Source organism: Aspergillus welwitschiae, assembly GCF_003344945.1.
Source record: "Aspergillus welwitschiae strain CBS 139.54b unplaced genomic scaffold BDQ94scaffold_16, whole genome shotgun sequence".
NCBI classification, from domain to species: Eukaryota; Fungi; Ascomycota; class Eurotiomycetes; order Eurotiales; family Aspergillaceae; genus Aspergillus; species Aspergillus welwitschiae.
Window position 1 is genome coordinate 227,608 of NW_020798710.1, and position 19,968 is coordinate 247,575.

Genomic DNA, 19,968 nt, shown 5'->3' on the forward strand with positions numbered 1-19,968 from the left:
CGCAAACGGGTGTCGCATCAGACCGTCATCTGGACCACTGCTTCTGCTAGTGGCAGAAAGGAATGGTACCCTGTACTACCAGAGAAAAAGAAGCAGTCATCTGAAGTCTTCTCGAGCTGCGTGATTCTTCACCTACAAACACCTATATATACCAGGAGCGTCCTCCCTCTAATCCATCATCCGCATCACCTTTTCTTTCCTTCTGTGGCAACTTATATATACGCTTGACCAGCAATAGTCTCTCTTTAATTTATCCACACTTTACTACTAGTAGTATATACAACAGTCCTTTCAATTCTCATGTGAACTTGCCACCCAGACTCGTTGTCCCCGTCGACATCGTCCGTCATTTATTTCCAGCAGACATAAAGTGACTGCTCGATAAACCTCGAGCCTTTCTGAGTTCTCAACTTCCTATTTGGAGAGAGCGTCAAGTCGACCATCTCAGGGCGCAGTTGAGCTTCGGACACCGACCTACAGAAATCTGGGTACTCATGCCCGTTGCCTTTATCACATTATGGCACGCATGATTACCATCGAAACCGACTATGGAATTGACGACCTATCTACCCCGAGCCAGCACCTTACCCTGGATATGAAGCTCGCCTACCATGCCTGCCATAAGCTCCAAGTTGCAAGTCCTACAATTTTTTAAAGCAGCAGGGAGCCTCTCCCGTTTCGAGAGCTGGGACAGCATTCATTCCTAGCACCATAGGGCTGCTTGCTGTACGGGCGCGGCTGGTCGTGTACAGTTCGTCGTTTTAGTCATGACTTCGTTTTCACTGTCCCGTCCACCCGGGGGTGCCGGTTCTCTCGGAAAATACTTGTTGGTATGATGACAAGATATACGCCGACGAGGTCTTTGTTTGATGTTCTTCTTTGGTTCCATTGTCCTACGTATCAGGACGAAGCTTCTCGTCGCCCAATCTTCAGTTTCGAGGGTCCAAAGTACAGCAAATCAAACCGCCGGAAACTACACAAATGTGCTTAGTCTCAGGATAAATGCTATCAAGTCAGCAGAAGACATGGCGTGGTTCACCTCAGTCTTTGAAGACGTATCTATCGACCAGGTCTGCCCATAGCTGAGCGAGCTGTACCCCGGAGGGACTCATCTTTGCAAAGATGCGTTTCTCAGGGTCATCAAAAACTCAGAGGACTTTTCAACGTTTTGGCGTCAGGTGATAGGCAAGATCAAGCCCGAAGAGGTTATGGGTGCACATTGATCCAGTCCGTTCCCCTCCACCTCTTTCGTTTCTCACCCGGATTCTAACGAGCCATTATTGATCGTATCATCCAGATGACAATCGTATCGCGAATTGCACACCGTCCCATTTGAGTACAATCCCAAGAGCCGCAACAATATGTCTCTGTAAAGCAGAGGAGCAGTCGGAGTAAACTTTGGTGTGACACAAGAATCTTCAGGCGGCACGGGAATTTGCCATCGGCCACAACTGTCGCCTCTATAGCTGCTGGATCAGGGAAGGAGCAATGAAAGGACGCATCGCGGCACTTCAATCCGCAACGTAGAAGACTGGTGCAGCCGTAAGGCTAGAACATGACCGTGAGAAAATCTGTATGAGACCGCAGAGCCCGACATTCTTGAATGCATGTGGAGATCTTGGACGGAACCAGGAGTACTGCTATCTACACTATGAGGGCTCCCCTCTGGCGTATTATCTCCGCTTGTTAATCCCGCCGGTGTCTCTGTGTGAGCGTTTCGACTCATTGAAAACTATCGCTCTGGAACCACCTGCGACCGAAGACGAAGCTGAGGGTCTGTGGGTCCTTGCTGCGTGATCTCGAATCACTTCCTGGAACGATACCGAACAAAACCGGAGCGACTATTGCCGTTGGGGCTGCGATATACTAAACAGATACCAACATAGGGAGGACATAACTATAGAGAACCGGTAGCTCCAGAGATGATGATACAGGCAACCACTTTGCTTTCCCGCAGGCCTACTACGATGGGGGCAAAGTACCGTCGAAGTTGCGTTCTGTCATCTGCATTTGAAGAAGTAGTTGTCTTATAGGCCAGGCAAGGATGCTGGGTTTGCCATGTTTCCCACAGTCAGTCTACCTCCCTGTCTGCCAAGTGTGTGATTCGTTGCGACTGACCGCCCATAGACACTCATATCCAACGATATGCCACATCTTGAACATGTTGACGTCACAAGGGCTTCCTAACACCTTGCACATTTGGATGTTAATGGTTGTGAGGGAGAATAGAGGAAAATAGACGTTGTATTCCGGTTGGAGATAGGGCCATATAATTTTCTTCTTCTCTTCCCTCCTCATGCCTCGTTCTTTATTACTTTAGCTTCCCGCACTTTGGCAGCCATGCCTACGTATCCTACTGATCTAAACCATGTGCGGCATTATGGAAAAAAAACAGCTGCGAGTTTGTGCTCTTGCTGTTCTGGGAATACAACTGATTCAAGCGAAAAGACCGCAACGGTTGTCCAGTCGCACTCTCGTTGGGCGAGACCGTGGCCGCATATGACACCGAAGAACCTGATAAATCCCCATTGCATCCAATCTCCGAGTCGAGGCGCTTCATCGACAATAACTATGGCATGATACCTCGGGCCAACGACTCTGCGAGTTCCCCGGCGGTCACGATGTTGCCCGGCCTCTGAAAATGACACAGGCTCTTGAAACCTGATGCTCCCCTATTGTTGCTGGCTTAAGATGCATAATGTGGTAACGGCATCCCTTTTGACATGGCCTTACTAAGCTCTTCCTTACTGTTGTTCCTATGCGCCCTTGAATCGCTTTTCTTGGACTTGCTTGAGCTCTGTTACTATGCGACAAATTCGGCATAGACAGTGCTTGGACCAGTATATGATTTCGAAAGATTCGCCAATCAACTAGCACTTTGCGACGTGTCTCTGGAAAAGTCGGAGGAGGTACTATTGATGGTTTTTCTCACATGGACGGCGTCACGACAGCTGAAATTCCCAAGGACTTACCAATCCACCTAGTTAATGGCTGTTATGGAAAAGCCAGGCGTCAGGAACTACTAGACGTAGGCTTCGATGCAACAAAGCCCATCTCTTGGGTTTGAGCTGTTCGAAGACTGTGGAGCAAGCACCGTGGACACAAAAAGCCACAATCAAATCATCCACGCTTGGCCTTGTTGCTCAGTTGACAACAGACGACAACGAGCGATGCGATGTGGTCAATATTGCAAACCGTTGATCGACCAACAGCTGATCCCTGAGTCACCAACATCAGCTTTCTCCTGCTAATATCCTGGCAGTGACCCAGCATCTTCTTTCCAGGCCTACTTGGTTCCCAGAAATGGGAAGGATAAATCATCACGCAGGGCGAGGGAAATTGCTACTCTGGGCCTTCCGATGCCCGCCTCGATTTCGTGTAGGTGCCTCTAAGTGTATACTCAGGGCTGTACTAACGGTTTTAGGAATCAATTCACGCACGCCGGCTAAGTTATTGAAGCTACAAATAGCCTTCATGTCTATAGGGGGCTCATACGACACTTGGACGAGTTCTCAGTCAAAGACAACCACACCAAGTCAGCTTCCCTTGGTCACTCTCTTTCTCCAGCTGTGGTAGTCTGCAAGCCAGTGGGAGATAGCCGCACCTGCCACATCTTTGTGGCGTGGAAGCTGGAGCGACCATTCTCCGTCATTTCTCGTGATGACACAGACGGCTAAAGAACATGTCGACACGAGGAATGCAGCTGTTGAGGGCAGCAGGGGCAGAAGTGGGTACGAGAGATGCTTGAAAGATGCGCACAAACCCTCGCGTTTTCATAACAAATGCTGGATTGCAAATCCCGGAGCCCAATTTATTGTCCACATCTGATTGCGGCGTCAGAACAGTACTATTCACGTGCACCTGAGAAAAATAATCCTGTTGGAAGCTGCTGAGAGATTATAGTTCCACTGATGATTTCCTCTCTATGTATGACAGACCATAATGCGAGAGTCTGTCGTAATCCGACGGGGTCTACTTTTGAGCAGTCGCGTGCCATTCCACCGAAGAGCCAGTGTTGAACTCTTTCTTTGGCAGGTGGTTCTACCCAACTTACTCTGCAAGTGGGCACTTCATACGGTTCGGGCCAAGCAAAACCTGATTTGAGGTTGACTGCCTAGAAAAGATAGCCCTTTACGACCAGGCGTCATGGGTCTATGGCGGCGAATGTGGCCCTCAACTGTACATCTCTCTCGAGATCTTCTAGAATCGCGAGAGCAGCTGCTTTGCTTTATGTTCGGTTCCAAGGGCCAATAACAAGTCTTCATTCACTACAGTTCTTCAAAAAAGTACTGGTGCTCTTCTTATCTGAAGGAACAGGCAAATTTCAGTCAGCCTCAGAACCATGTCGAGTGTAGGCATCCGCTTTTGGATGTTGAACGACTCGAGGAGCCTGCTGAGACAGACCAACTGTGTGGAAAAAGCATAAAGACCCTGACGAAAGTTTTGCTCGCGGGAGTTAGGATTAACTACGACAGGTTGAGGCAGGAATGTCAGTATTACAAAGCTCTGAAGAGGTCTTCTCAGTCGAATATTAACACTCTATCAGTCTTTGCCGTGTCAGCATGATCAGCGGTGAGTTCTGCTCAATTGCAAGCTGCGGACCAGATGAGGCCTCACAGTCGCTGGTAACACATTGTTCATGGCTTTGTTGGCCCATCCTATGTGGGTATTATAGTCACCAGTGCGGCGGGTCTGATGTATGGTAAGTCTTCTTTTGCCCATGAAGACATAAAGTAAGACTGTCTTACACATGAAAGGATGCGCATTTGACGATAAGATTCCACTCCACTCAATACAGCGCATGTTTCTGAAACCGTGGAGGTGATTATCGATGAGACGCTGCTATTCGCCTATCACTCATCGACGCCTTGGAACCTCAGATAATACCCGGTGGTAACAAGAGCACGTCTGAGTCCGGCGCGGGACCCGAAAATGACGGCGCCCAGGAGTGCACGAAGGGGAAAGGGTTTTCACTACAACAATCCTGATGGTTCGGAAGGTTAAGACGACAGCAGTGACAACACTACTGTGTTTCCGCGCTGGTGGAGGTGAGTCAGTGAGGCAAGATCGGACTTCTGAGGTTACGCCTGACGGCGAGGTGGTGGGAAACAAGTACTTGCATTCGTGAACGTGAGGTGCTTCCATATGCCTCTGCTATCGCTGCTCTATCTTACATGTTCTCTTCGCTGCTGCACACTCGCAGCACCAAACCCTCGCTACATCAATTCATATGAAGTAGACCTTATTAGCTAGTTACCGCTTCACTTATTTCTTAATCCATTCCTATCATTATCTCAATAACCATGGTATACTAAGCTATTGATTATTCATATCGCTTCAGCGCACCTCTACGATCATTCTAAACCAATGACTTGGAAATCGATATAAGGATGAAAAAAAGAAAAAGAGAGTCGAAAAACTAATTGAAAATCGTCAGCGACAGGATTCGAACCTGTGCACGCGAACGTATCAGATTTCGAATCTGACGCCTTAACCACTCGGCCACACTGACTATTACATAATCCATATTATGGGTTTGCTTCTATTATGTACTTACTCCCTGCCCGGCTCAGCCACCTATATAGTACCATACAAACGACAATTATTCCAAAGTAATATATCTCAGCCATGATGACAAATATCGGTTTATATTTCACCAAACAAGTTTATTAGACATTGACATAACAAAGGAATATCTCATACACTGGGCGTCTGTCGTGGTGTGACGGCGATAGTCCACTACGGATGTAAAATCCTACGGGTTTCTGATTCAGTTTGGAACCTCATGTCTGGACCGAGTCACTGCTTATGACCAGTACTACCCTACCCAATGATATAGTCTGTTGGGCCATATCATCTACTGAACTTGAAAATTGATATGCTTTGTTATGGTTGCCTCCGGCTCCTAAAGATGAGCTCCCCTCACGTGGAATCGGGCCGAGGCTGTGTTGCTTCTCCGCATTCCACTTAAGTATCAAAGTATCATCGACACGATTTTCTGTCTCTCCTGCTCTTCGCAAACTCAATTCTCAATCAATACCCACCAAAGCCGAAGAGCAACATGTCTGACTATCAATCTATTGCAGCACGCAAGCAGCAGCATTTGGAATCACTCATTCCCCCAGAATGGCGTCTCAACGCCTCGCAAATCCCCGCGGGGATGCTTTCCGTCGCCGACTCCGTCACCAACCCTTCCTACAGCGAGAGCATCAATGTCGTTGACATTCCGCGAACTTGCGGTCTGCTCACTCCTCATGAACTGCACATTACAGAAGACTACGACATCCGCTCTCTCTTGACAGAACTCCACTCCAAACGTCTCAGCGCGGAAGAAGTTACCCGCGCGTTCTGCAAGGTCTATCCCAATCCATATCGGAATATCAGATCACTAACCCTGCATCTTCTCAGCGCGCCGCAATTGCCCAACAACTCTCTCGCTGTCTCTCCGAGCCTCTCTTCACCCAAGCCCTTGCCCGCGCCCGTACCCTCGACGCCCACCTGCGCACCACCAACACCCCCATCGGCCCACTCCACGGCCTCCCCATCTCCGTCAAAGATACTTTCCAAATCACCGGCGTCGACGCAACCAACGGTCTCGCCGCCCTCGCCTTCCACCCCTCCACCAAGGACGCCGATCTAGTCACCCTCCTCCAATCCCTCGGCGTCATCATCATCACCAAGACCAACGTCCCTCAAACCGTCTCCACCCTCGACACCGCAAACCATCTCTTCGGCCGCACCCTGAACCCCCTCAACCGCCGCCTAACCGCTGGCGGCAGCACCGGCGGCGAAGCTGCCCTCCTAGCCCTCCGCGGCACCACCCTCAGCTTCGGCACTGACATCGGCGGCAGTGTGCGTATCCCGCCCATGTGCGTTGGCAAATACGGCTTCAAGCCCAGCCAAGGCCGACTCCCATACGGCGGACAGCAAGAGAGCGGACATCTGCCGGCGAAGAACAGCATCGCATTACAGCCCGTGGCAGGAGTGATGGCCCACTCTGTGGAAGACATAGGGCTAGCTTTGGGGGAAATTGTGCCTCGGGCAGAACTGTTCGGAGAGGACTGTATACCCGGCCACTGGGGACCGTCATCATCCCTAACACCTACAAAGCAGAAACTAACCATCGGCATCCTCCGCACCGACGGCCTCGTCGAACCTCTCCCTCCTATCCGGAACATCCTCAACGAAGTCGCTACCATCCTCCACCACCATCACCATATCGAGCTCATCGACCTCCCCACCCCACCCGCCCTCCGCAAATGCCAAACCATCGCAAACAAGCTCATGGGCGTCGACGGCGGCAACCTCATGCACGACCTCCTCGAACAGACCAACGAGCCCCTGATCCCCTGGCTCCAGGGGCGCTCGAAGCGCCGCAACCCACTCACGGTCCCAGAGCTATGCGAGCTCCAGCACCAACGAGCACAAGTCCAGCGCGAGATGATGAGCATGTGGACGTATACCTCCCCTACGGATAAGAATACCGGGAGTAAGAAGCGCATAGACGCAATCATCCACCCCGTCGCACCGCACCCCGTCCCCGAACACGACAAGTACAACGCCGTCGGGTATACCTCGTCCTGGGTGTTGTTGGATTATCCGGCGGGAGTTGTGCCGGTGCGGAAGGTCACGATGGAGGATTTGGAGGTGGGGAGGGAGATGAAGGATCCGGTGAGGGGGAGCTGGGATGGGAAGAATAGGGAGTTGTGTATGTTTCCCCTCTCTCTATCCTCATTTTATTATTGTAATTATTTCTGTTTGGACGCTGTGCTAACCAGTGGATGGGTGCAGGGGACGAGAAACTCGTCGATAGACACGTCTACCTTGATTCGCCGCTCAGCGTGCAGGTCATCACGCCTAGACTGCATGATTATGAGTTGTATACGGCGATGGGGGTGATTGATCGGGCTGTGAAGGAGCATTACTCGAAGAGTAAGGATACAGCGAAGCTATAGATAGATAGATTATGTGATCACCAAGCATCTCCTAGATGTATAAATGTATATAGATACATATATACCTACAAACACATACATACATACTACCATATACCTTCAGAGTAGAGACACCACCCCCCTCCCCCCATAGAGATTGAAGAACCCTAGGGGCTAATACCTCGAAACATCCCTCCCAAAAATCTGATTCAAGAACCACCTAAACCCCACTCTCAACTTATTCCTCCAACTAATACTCATGGTCAAATACGCCGAATTCCACACCAGCCACGCCATCCGGCCCGTCAACCCCTCCGGCAAGTACCTCCCACCATCACCCTTATCATGCGGGATCTGCATCAACGCCTTCGCATCTCCGATATACGCCAATGTCCCCATATTCCGGAACGAGAAGGGCGGCGCCGTCGCGAAGTCATCTTTGTTCAGACGCGTCGCTAGCCACTTCGCTTCTTGGAATGTCGCTTGCGCGGTTGCCGGGGGAGCGCCGGTTTCGGGCATAGCGTTGTCGCCGAGGGCGTAGACGTCTTGGAGGATTGCTGTTTGGGGATTTGATTCGTCGGATGATTCGAGTTGGACGCGGAGGTGGCCGTCGACGAGGAGGGCACCGACTTTGGGGGCTTTTTTGACGTGCCAGGTCGTATTGGTGGTGGTTGGTTGGGGGTCAGTTGTAGTGGAGGAGGATGGGGATATTAAGTGAGCAGATTTGGAGGGATACTCGTCGACGGTTGTTAGGGCATCGCGGACGAATTTGTTCATTGCGTTTCCTGTAGCCCAGACGCACATGCCGACGCCGACTTCGCCTTCTTCTTCTGTGGTTAGGGTGAGGCAGCGCTTAGGGTCCATCTCGTAGGGTGGTTCAGCGCCGGGCTCGCCCCATCGGAGGCTTTGGACGTGATGGGAGGGTTTGATCTCGATGCCTTCCTTTTGCATGGTGTCCATGGCGTATTGGGAGAGTTTCTCGTCGAACATGGAGAGGACTTTGGGAGCGATGTCGTAGAGGCTGATTCTAGGGATGCCTTTGAGGGCTGGGTAGAGGGCAACAAGGTCCTTTACGATGAAGTCGCGTAATGAAGCGGCGAGTTCGGTGCCTGTTGGGCCGGCGCCGACTATGGCGAAGTGGAGGAGGTGAGAGCGGAGCTCTGGGGAGGTGGTGGGCAGGACGGCGAGTTCGAAGCATTCTCGGACTCGGCGACGGACTTTGCGCGCGTCTCCGATGTCTTTGAAGAAGAGGGCGTTTTCGCGCACGCCGGGGGTTTTGAAGGTCTTGGAGACGGTGCCGACGGAGATGACGAGCTTGTCGTAGGGGATGGTGAATGTTTCGCCGGTTTCCCAGGTAGGCTTTTGGCTTGTGGATTGGGTAGCATTGAGTTGGAATTCCTCGTCCTCGCTGGTTCGCGGGGTTTCGGTCACGCCGCTCTTCACGACGGTGGCTTCGCAGGTGATGGTTTTGTCGGCGAAGTTGACGGATCGCGCGGCGGCTTGGATGAAGTCAACTTTGGAGGAGGGGTCGCGGATGGGTTCGACGATGTGGGAGAAGTCTAGGGAGCCGCCGGCGGCATCGGTGAGGAGAGGAGTGAAGACGAAGTATGATCGAGGGGAGATGATGATAGGGTTGTATTTGTTCGGGGAGAGCTTGCGAGAGAGGTTGTAGCCGCCCCAGCCGGAGCCGAGAATGACAACACGTTCTTTATCATGCTCTTCACGGAATGCGGTTGAGTGGCTGATCTGTGTTGCGAGAGTTCTGGTGATGGTTATGGGCTTTATGGTTGAGCGGGAGACGGAGATGAGGAGAGAGGATGGACGCTTGCAAGCGACGAGGTAGCCCGGTAGCCTCATTGTGCCATTGAAAAAGAGGAGCGGCAGTGATCAGTCACTCTGTATAGCTTGAGTCCTCCTCTGGCGAAACTCGAACTGAATAACAGCAGATAAAGCGTAGATATGCGATGCGAAGCTCATTGTCGGGTCAGGGCTGGTGCTGAGCACATGATGATATCATTCCCGGCCAAAATGGATGGCCCGGAACGGCGCGTCACGAATATCCCTTTGATAGACATATTTCCGCTTCCGAGACACATTTTCATCTCTGCACCTCATTTCCCTCTATCGCAGACATGTAAACATGGTGGTCGATCTGGTCCACATGTGAGTCACGGTTGGTGCGCCCGGTTCCGTCCGATAGCACATGGAAGACTTCGTTCGGAAGGATAGAATTCATTGTTGAACGATCTGGAGCATCGGCTCGGCATCTGCTTCTCCCGGTCTAACTATAGGGATCTTCAACCTTATTTGGATTCTCGGTCTGGCCCCTGAACGGATTGGTAGCCGGGATTGCCCGAAAAAGTGGATGTTGTCCACGTTGGCTAGTTAGGCACATGCGATGTCGGCGGATTGAGAGGAGAGGTCCGGAAAGGCATGTGCACGTACATGTGGGATGGTTGGTGTGGGAGAGGTTCATGATGGATGAGGGATGACGAGAGATGAGGAGAGCGAGATATTGGAAGTGGGATGTGGAAAGTGAGAAGACACAGCCAGTCATGTGATGGGCGCGCTGAAAGAAGTATACGCCTCAAGAGAGAATGAATTATGACCAACAGGGGCTTTCCTAAGAACAACAGGACTGACGGAAACTATTATACTCCTCTGAAGAAAGGGAAGCTGTCATGCCATTCAAAAAGTTCCAAGCAATTACGTCAGTCCGCCGAGTGGCATGACCTGATCAACATCCTATAGCTTTTACCTATCTAAATCATAAACTCATCAGTCGTGTCGGTCATTGGTATCATCAACTCAAATCATCCACGGGACAGCACGGTCCGGGTAGTTTCTCGCGTCGACACAGGAAGCAGGCTGCCTGCAAAGTCCGTGTCCAATTCCGCACTCTTCCGAGACCGACGAGCACTGAGGATCTTCTCGATCTCGAACGCCGTCGGCCGGGAATTATCCTGCATGCCAGCAGGGGACGCATCAGCCCTCTTCTGCGACATCCATCGGCGCATTCGTCGGATACCCTCCTGACAGACGTCTCCGATGTCATCGACAGACAGCGCAACCAAGATCAAGGGAATAGATGTGGCAAAGCCAATGCCAAACGTGTACTTGGCCACATACGGCAGATGCAGCTCGTTTGACCCTTCGAACTCGGCCATGTTGATCGCGAAGACAGATGTAATAAAAGAAAGTGGGAGGAAAATGATCGTAACGATAGTAAAGACCATCATGATCTTCCCCTGGCGTGTCGTTCCGGCTGCTTGATCGCGGGCGAACCGTGCCTCGAACGCATTGGCATGTTTCTGTTTGAGGTCCAGCAGGTCTGTAATGGAAGAATAAATTCGCTCGGCTTGTTTGTCCATCCGCTCAATATCCTTCAGGTGCATGTCGATCGTGCGCTGCTGTTCCTTGAACCGCTTCTTGACTTCATGCTGTGACCGCTGCTGTCCGTAGTAAATTTCACAAATAGCTTCCTGAAAATCCAGAAGGACATTCTGCTGGTGCTGCAAGACCGTTCGGATCATGTTGAGCTCATCGCGGATATCCTTGGCCTCCGAAAGGAGCTCAGTTTCTTGGCCGATGTCAAGCAAGTTGTCCACAAAGAGGGGCTGCGCATCCTCATCCTCCTCTTCTTTAAGAAACCGCTCAAAGCTGTTCTCGGCCGGCTCACCCTTGGTAAGCGGATCCCTGGCAAAGCGACTAAGCTTGCGGTGGTTCTTTAGCCAGTCCGATGCCTGCGCTGATGCTCGGTTGAACCGGTTAAAAAGCACAGTTTCCCGGTCCGTGGCCACACCGATCGAGGCCTCGAACATGTCCAAGAATTGATACTCCTCGTCTCCCATGCGGTGACGGTCGAACACGCCGGAGCAGCGGGTGGTGATAATAATAGCCAGATCGTAAACGGACCGCACCGGCTCCCGAGTCTTGGAATTGATGTCTTCAATGATACCGTCAAGAACATTGAGAGGGTCATTCTTAGGTTGATCCCACCGCTGGGGGAAACTGGTCACAATCAAGTTCGTTCCTATAATCCACATCCACAGCTGGTCGACCATGAAGATCTTGGGCTCGGCCCAGGAGCGTTCGCTGCCTTGCCCCTTCGTCTGATAGCGATAGACGACCTGATCCTGGTCCCGAGTCTGCGTATCGATATTGGGGTAGAAGAACTGATCCAACGTGCGCCGGATATGTAGCGAAGAGGTGGATGACGCTAGGTGCGCACTGATAAGAAGCTCATCTCTCGTAGGAGTTCGTGTAAGACCCGGGTGGGCGAAGTTGCGCGTCTCAGCACGTTTGATCGCTTCCTGCATCTTCTTCCTTCGCTCATCCGTTTCAAAATGCAAGTAAGGCATGAACATGCACACATTGCAGGTTGTGTGGGCTTGCTCCTTGCACAGTGAGAGCACCGGCCGATGCCTCTCATGAGCGACAACGGATTGGTTTCTGGAGTCTGGCTTTTTCAATCCCCCGCTCTTGCTGTGCTTCGTCGTGTTCTTTCCTTTCTTTCCAGGGGGGCCATTATCGTTGTGCAGATTGGTATCTGACCGGTCGCTTTTGCCGCTTAGTTTCCGGCCCCTCGGACTGCCTCCCTCACCCGGGGATTTCGGCGTTTCAAGAGACTGCCCGTTCACCAAGATTCGGGGAGACATCATCTCTTTCTCTTCCGAACTATCCTCTTCCCGGAGTCGTACTGCGCGAGGGGTACTCTGACACAATGGTCGCATAAAGTGAGAATGGATTCTTTGTCCGCGGTGTTGATATCGAAACGACCTTTCAAGCCCCTTGAAGCTTTCCACGTCGTGGGCTCCTTCCTCGATGAATGATTTCGTGAGCAAAGCTTCGACCCAGGTAAGGTTATTAGCTGGCAGGTGGATCCAACGAAATTCGGTCGCTCGACTGTCGGCTGGCAATGTCTTAATGGCTTGTTTGCGCGGGTTTCCAGGATCGCGACCATATAGAAGATTGTAGACCGACGTCTTCTTGACTTGGTTCTCGTTGTGGAAGTTTTCAAAGTCCACAATAGTAGCCTCGAAGCCTTCGCACGCTCCCTTTGCTTCCGGCGTAAGCGCATCAACATTATTAAAGGGAGCCAAGAGCGACACAATATCCCGGCGCTTGAATTGGGCTGCTCGCAGGAAGGGTGTACTGCCAAAATTGTCGCGGATTCTCGTTTTCAGCTCTTTGTATTCCATCAAACATTCAACAACCTCCCGATGGCCAGCCTGCGCCGCCAGATGCAAAGGTGTGATCCCAGTCAACAACTGGCTGTTGATCTGGGCCCCTTCCCGCAAGAGTATGCGCACGATCAATTCAGCTCCTTTGTCACAGGCGTTGTGAAGAGGCGTCCAGCCTCCGTCACTCCTCGCGTTGATATTTGCTTTATGCCGGAGTAAGAGTTGAACAATATCATCGCGACCATGGGCGACAGCAATATGAAGAGAAGTCTTGTTCCTGAAATCCACTGCGTTCACATCTGCGATTGGCCCCTCCGGTCTGGCGAGCAGCATCTCTGCGAAGCGAAATTTTCCTGTCGCACAGGCCCAATGCAAAGGGGTACGACCCAAATCATCTTGACCTGAAACCCCGTCTAGCTTGCAGCTTGTGCGTAGCAAAAGCTCAATGACATCCTCGCCCCAATCACATTGCTTATCCGCGGCCAGGTTATGCAAGACATTCCTCTTCTTCTGGTCCTTCGCATTGGCGTCTGCACCACGCGATATGAGAAGGTGGAGCACATGCCAGTGATTTTTCCATGCCGCTGTCATCAATGCAGTCCGACCTTTCTTATCCGTTATCTCCGGTGACGCGCCATAATCTAGCAGGAGCTGCACGATGCGAACATGGTTGCGCTCGACAGCGCGTAGGAGCGGTGAAGGACGGTTATTTGCGACGTCGGTCTTTGCGCCTAGAGCCAGAAGGAATTGAGTCGCTGCAATCGATCCCCGCTCACAGCTGCGCATGAGTCCGATTCGCAGGAAGTTGTCGCTGAGCTGGCCATTGTCACGGGCCAGTTCCACGATGTGTTGCAGGACCTCGACTTGGTCGCTCTCGGCTGCTCGCAGCAGTCGTGGTTCCAGACGATCGTGCCCGTCGCTCGCCATACTAGATCGTGATCTGGACATCGTTTAAAAGCTGGCAGGAGACGACCCTGGGGGTTCCTGCTTTTCACCATCCCATAGCTCTGGGCGGGATTCATGAGAAAAAGAGGTGGAGGTGTGGTCAAAAAGTTTTGCAGGATAAAAAGTGTCAGCCGCTAGTGGTAGAAACGGCTGACGGTGATACATTTCACTGGCCAGAGCCGCACGCGATACGAGCGATCATCAAGACCGTCTGAAGAAGGCTGGGCCTGGATGTCTCCACCGCGGGATGTGTCTAGTGTCTAGTGTAGTCTCGCTTGCTCTTGGGATAGCAGAGGCCTTCACTAGAGGTCCTTCACTAGCCATAGTGCGGTTCCTGCGTAGCCAGAACTCTGACAGGGGTCTGGATGCATGCAGTGTACTTGGATCATACTCGCTCATAATCCTGAGAGAAGTATTTCATAATAAATCTTCGTAGCATTCAGCTAATTTTTAGGTCGATTGCATACATTTCTAATCTGCGCCAACGGGGATTATAGTTGAGGACAAAACTGACGATGAAGAGGGAATGGATGTTTCATCAAATCAGGCCAACATACACGTGACGAGCACAGGTAATATAATGCGACATGCAATATCAAAGGATAAATAATTACCATCTCACTGACCAGGTAATTAGGGACCTCCTCTGGATTATCCCCAGCCCAAACAAGCAATACTGACACTTTGGTAGCATCGAAACTCAATCGGACAGTTTACTTAATACATAATCCCGTGCACGATGCACCAACCATGGTTCATTCCCCCGCCCGGCGGGAAACCTTTCCAACAATCGAAGAATTTGAATTAACACAATGGAAACAAATAAACATGTCCAAATATCAACAAAACAATAATAAATATAGTTAGAATGAAAAAAATAAATAAATAAATAAATAAGAAAGATATTTACGCCAGATATTTACCAAAAGGCAAGGGCCGTCAGAATAAGGAATGGGGAAGATGGTGGCCCACATACCACGATCCCTTGAATCTCATACATTCTGGCGTGATTAATATCCTATTTTCAAGTGATGATTATACTGTTGTAGTCTAAATAACATAGGGCAGAGTTCAGTACTTTGTTTATTTGAATTACCCTCATTGTCTTGTGAGGGTTTTTTTTTTCAAATATTTCTGGGGGTTTCATGCATTTGTCTCTCTGTGGCATGATGGCCAGTGCTTATTAGATTTGAAAGTGGCACTCTTGTATCTGGAAAATCTGTATACATAGTACTCAGACATGTTAGACACATGCATATTGACATGACACCGAGGATGACTATGATTACTAAATGACCACCGGCATAACACCCTCAACTACGAATAACGAGGACATGATCATAGAACATCAAGTTGGTACTACCCCAATCGCAATCGACTACAGCGAGGGTAATGGGCCCTGCTCCCAATTACTCTTGCAATATCTAGATGGCTTCATGTCGTAACCCAATCATCACCGAAAGAGGTACATTATATTAATCGGTCCCACATGGACCTATTATCTCTATCCCTTCTAAGAGTGACTAAGAGTAAATAACCACAAATGGGGCTGTCCTTCACAGTCACCGAGGGCAATGGAAAGAACATCGGCCAAAATAAAAGCACAAGGCAAAGGAGCGGAGCCAGGCTATGCGATCGAAGGAGGGACGTGGCAGAGATGGTAGAGAGGAAAATAATCAAAAAAGAAAAAGTCATGCTTCCAATGTCATCGGTCCAATGCGTGCATGCGGCCCGAATATCAAACATTCGGCCGTGTCTTGCTTGTCAATTCTGACCCGGGAAAAGATTCAGATAGATGCTCATTTACGCCGTTCCAGCCTTTTGCTTCAAAGTCACTTGTGCGCGCCCATTACTAGTGGTAGGAAAATTGGCAATAGAAACAAGAAAGAAAAGTGCAAGGACGACAGAACACAAAAGCTGAAACGACCATGGTTAGTAATGCAGTGGAGGGGGAAAAAAGGAGGAAATAGAGAACAAAGATCGGAGAACAGCTGAGAATAAAAAGGGGACACAAAATGCTCAGGTCCCCTTTAAAACATTATACACAAACGAAGACGCAGCACTTTTTTATTTCTTCTTCTGGTTGGGAACCTGCTTGAGAATATCATCAAAACTCATGTTGGGGTTAAACCGACTGATGGGTCGTGCCGGGGCATCCATCGGTGCTACACCCATAGGTAGCGGCAAAGCCTCAAGACCGGGGTAGATCGAGTGACGATGTTCCGCCCTCCGATTCATACCAGGAGAGTTCAGTCGGGGAATAGCCGGTGGCGGTGTGAGGCCACTGGGGCTCATGAGAGGAGTCCCTTGTCCCTGTTGTTGTTGTTGTTGCTGCTGCTGCTGCTGTTCGGATGACGAATCTGCCGATGACTGTTGCGCCTGGTAAGGGGAAGAAAGCGAAGACTCGTTGTCATATGGATCTTCGATGGTCGGAGGGGCCAAGATGGCATCCTTCTCTGCCCACTGCTCGGCCACTTGCCAGCAGTGACTGCGTCGGTAGATACCCTCTACTCCGTTGATCACAACGTCAGAGGGCAGGCTAACAACACCAGCTCCACCTGCGACACCAAACCAACTGCGCGCCGTCTTGCTGTCGCTGCCAATCCAGGGCGCACCGCCACGAGGGGCGATACAGAGGAAGTACTCCACCCCGTCCACGTACTTGACGTCCTGGACATCAACAACGACGAGGGGCAGCGATTGGATGACACAGTAGAGGAAGATCCACTGGCCACACCGGAAATCGATCATGTCGTTGACAGTCTTTCCGTGAGCACATCGACGCTCGAACTGCATGAAGGCCTCGACAAATGGTGTGGGCTTCATAGCCTCCCGTGTATACGAGTCCATGAGCACAGCGTTAATGTCTGCGTCCTTGAGCTTCTTGGCCTTCTTCTTTGCCTCCTTCTTAGCATCCATGGGCTTCCGCTCCAGGGCCTGCAGCGAGGGATACTGCGGAATATCGAAAGGAATGGGTGGCTGAACGGGAGGTGTACTCCGATCGTACTCGCTCATGATCTGTCGGAGGGCTCGGGTCATCATTTCATCGGGATCCGACGTTTCAGATCCTTCTGCAGCCATGTCCACTGTCCGAGTAGTTAGGGAGTTACGATCGACCAGCATGTCGTAGAGATTGGCAAAGTCATTGTAGAGATCCCGAACAACCTGGCGATTGAGTCCGCTCTCTTCAAACTGATTCTTCTTGGAGCGGGCTTTGGGCGGCCATGAGCCATACTTCTGCCGGTAGTACTGCATGGTGAATCGCCGGAACTCCATGAATGCGATCTTCCAGTTCTTGAACCGCACGACCTTGCTTTCGGCCGAAGTAGCCGAGTTGGCAAAACCGGAGAATACCGAAGGGAAATCGAAGTCATCAAGCTTACTGTACAGGACACGCAGACGAGTATCCAGGTCGATGAAGCCTCGTTCCAGTCGCTTCTGTGTAACGGGGCTGATGAGGCCATACTTGGGGCTTCTCAGCTGCTTCAGTTCGTCCAGCTTACCGACTCCATGCACAAATCCCTCGAGATAGAGGGGGAAGAAGCGGAGTCGTTCTCCGAGAACAATGGCCTCGATGGTCTTCTCGCGACTCTTCCGTACGTCAGCTAGCCTCAGCTCTTCGCAGTAGTTTCCAAAGCTGGTAGTTGCCGTCTCGCCGAAGTTGGTATGATCAAAGTTGGTGAACTCAAACCGGGACAGCAGCGTAGCGACATCCATGAAGATCGAGAAGAGCGAGGGTGACCGGGAAGTGGCGATCAAAGATTGTCCCAATAGGAAGGCGAAGAGGTTGCGGAACAGGAGCAGGGTCTCAGTGTCCTCCTGCGAGATCCGACTACTGGGGCTGGACACGTCACTGTTCAGAGGAATTGGAAGATAGAGATGGAACTCCTGGAACTCATCCTGGCCGTCATCTTCCATGTACGCCATTCTCCTGCTACCGGAGCTGTCGTTGTCATTTTCGGCCAATGGATCTTGAGGTGTCAACGGAGGCGAACCCGGACCAGCCACGGGGCTGCTCAACGACATCGTGCGAGTTTGTTGGTCGAGGGCATTGAGGTTTCTGACATCGTTGCTCACGGCCAAATCGCGTAGTGATGGTGACTCAACAAAGACCGTGCGGTGGACCTTGAAGGAAGCTGGTCTGCCGGTGTTCTGGGGGAACAGGTAGACGTAGGTATCACCACTCTCGTTCCAGAGTTCGGGAATCTAGTCAAGGTAGGTTATATTTAGCCAGGAACTCGCGAAGCATTGGGGTATTTCCCTCCTGTAGCTTGTTCGCACAACAAAGCCGAAAGCAAACTCAGTACGTACCTGGTCTCCTCGTGCCAAAGGCTCTAGATCGTAGAGGATCTTCTGTTCCAACCCGGCAATCCAGGCATTGGGCCCCGCTGCGGTAGTGGCCGGTCGGGGATCTACAGAGCTCGCGCGCGCCCGTCCGGGCATCCAGCTCCGTCTCTTCGATGAAGGGGTACCGGGGCGCGAATCGGGACCGGAACCGGGGACAAACAGACCCGCGGCACTGGAGGGTCGACTGCCACTTCTTCCGCGGCCTCTGCTCTGGGGTCTGCCATCGGGTGAATTGTGGGCGCTGTTGGCCAGGTCCTGGTTCACAGCCAGTAGCGACGGGGGTGGCTGCAGCGGTTCATCCAAGTCGAAGCCATCGTTGGGGATAGGGGATACAGGCGTCCGAGCGTCTGCGTAGTCGCTTTGAGGGTTGGAGACTGCACGAATGGGTCGGGAGGCGCTTCGCGGGCGTGCATCCTGCGGCAGCTGGTCGGGGGAGGAGGGTTTCGGAAGGTTCGGAGATGCAGGTGATGATGGAATAGAGCTATCCCTGTTGGACCCTAGGGAAAACAGGGACGAGATGCGCTTGGCGGACTTGACCGGAGCAGACAGCATCTTCAAGGCCGCTGGATAGTGGGGGCAAGAAGAGAAGGGTCAGTTCCCCGGGCGCAATGGAGAGTGCACGAAGCCGTGAACAAACAACGGGGTGACGAGAAAAGGACAAGTTCGAGACGAAGACACCGTCGGGTAGAGGGGAAGTATGACGGGGAAGCACCACCAGGCGCTGGCAGGGACAGCACCTACCTTAACAAGTGCAGAGAGCAAGAATGCAGCCAACCATGCAAAAACCCTCTAGACAGCAGACGGGTTTGAACGAAGAATCCGCGGCGGGCGACTGGTGTAAGTCGCTCGACGTGGATTGAGGAATGGATCGGCAGGAGGGATCCAGAAGGAGGGGGTGAGGAGGAGGGAGGAATGAGGAAAGGTTTTCTGGGCTGGTGGTTTGTTTGGTGGTTCTCTCCGCGGAAGCCGGATACAGCAGCAAAAAAATGGAGGAGACAGCTGAAGGGGAGAAAATGAGGCTATCGCCAGAAGCAGCGAGAGAGGATCTTTTCTTGAGGAGAAAAAAATAAGAAAAGTAACTGAAATGAAGGCCAAAAAAGTTCGAGAGAGAAAAAAGAAATTTTATCCCCCCAAGAAATTCAAACGAAAGACAAGAAAAAAAAATAAATAAAATAAAAATGAAATAAAACAGAAAAATGAAAATCCAGCCAGACGGGAACTTAGCGAACAGGCGCAGAACAGAAGAGGGGAAGGGAGAAACAGAACTCAGTGAGTAGTCGGGTCACTGAGTATTGATGTTACCCAGAGAGGGAAAAGGCTGGTATGGTTTATTGAAGGCAGCAGGTTATTATTAAGCCCTCCAATGGACGAGTATTTTTAACCCACGGGTGGAGCCACGGCAGCAGGAGGGAGAGGAACTCTTATTGTGCATCAGATTCAGATCACAATCTCTGTTACGGATGATGTGATTGATGGTTTGGTGGTCTGGTGGTCAGGGGATGGGGAAAGGTGGAAGAAGAAGAAGAAGAAGAAGGGAAAATCAACCACAAGGGTTCCAG

General features: G+C 51.3%; 3 protein-coding genes and 1 non-coding gene across 4 annotated transcripts; 1 reads left to right on the plus strand and 3 right to left on the minus strand.

Moving 5' to 3' along the window:
- Positions 1-5,431: 5,431 nt before the first annotated feature.
- Positions 5,432-5,512, minus strand: BDQ94DRAFT_t151. The gene has a single exon. It is a non-coding gene; the product is annotated as a tRNA-Ser (tRNA).
- Positions 5,513-5,891: 379 nt separating this feature from the next.
- Positions 5,892-8,032, plus strand: BDQ94DRAFT_178746 (putative general amidase). The gene is made up of 3 exons (XM_026773188.1): positions 5,892-6,355; positions 6,409-7,708; positions 7,792-8,032. Exons 1-3 carry the CDS (start codon positions 6,062-6,064, stop codon positions 7,953-7,955), a joined length of 1,758 nt encoding a protein of 585 aa, XP_026626236.1. The 5' UTR covers positions 5,892-6,061; the 3' UTR covers positions 7,956-8,032.
- BDQ94DRAFT_33849 (putative pyridine nucleotide-disulfide oxidoreductase) lies at positions 8,032-10,014 on the minus strand. Its single transcript, XM_026775522.1, has one exon. It carries the CDS (start codon positions 9,789-9,791, stop codon positions 8,109-8,111), a length of 1,683 nt encoding a protein of 560 aa, XP_026626237.1. The 5' UTR covers positions 9,792-10,014; the 3' UTR covers positions 8,032-8,108.
- Positions 10,015-15,968: 5,954 nt separating this feature from the next.
- On the minus strand, positions 15,969-19,255 carry BDQ94DRAFT_33893 (uncharacterized protein). The gene is made up of 3 exons (XM_026775524.1): positions 19,151-19,255; positions 18,374-18,972; positions 15,969-18,268 (listed from the first exon to the last, which is right to left on the minus strand). The coding sequence occupies exons 2-3, from the start codon at positions 18,959-18,961 to the stop codon at positions 16,130-16,132; spliced, it is 2,727 nt and encodes a 908-aa protein (XP_026626238.1). The 5' UTR covers positions 18,962-18,972; positions 19,151-19,255; the 3' UTR covers positions 15,969-16,129.
- Between the last annotated feature and the right edge of the window lie 713 nt (positions 19,256-19,968).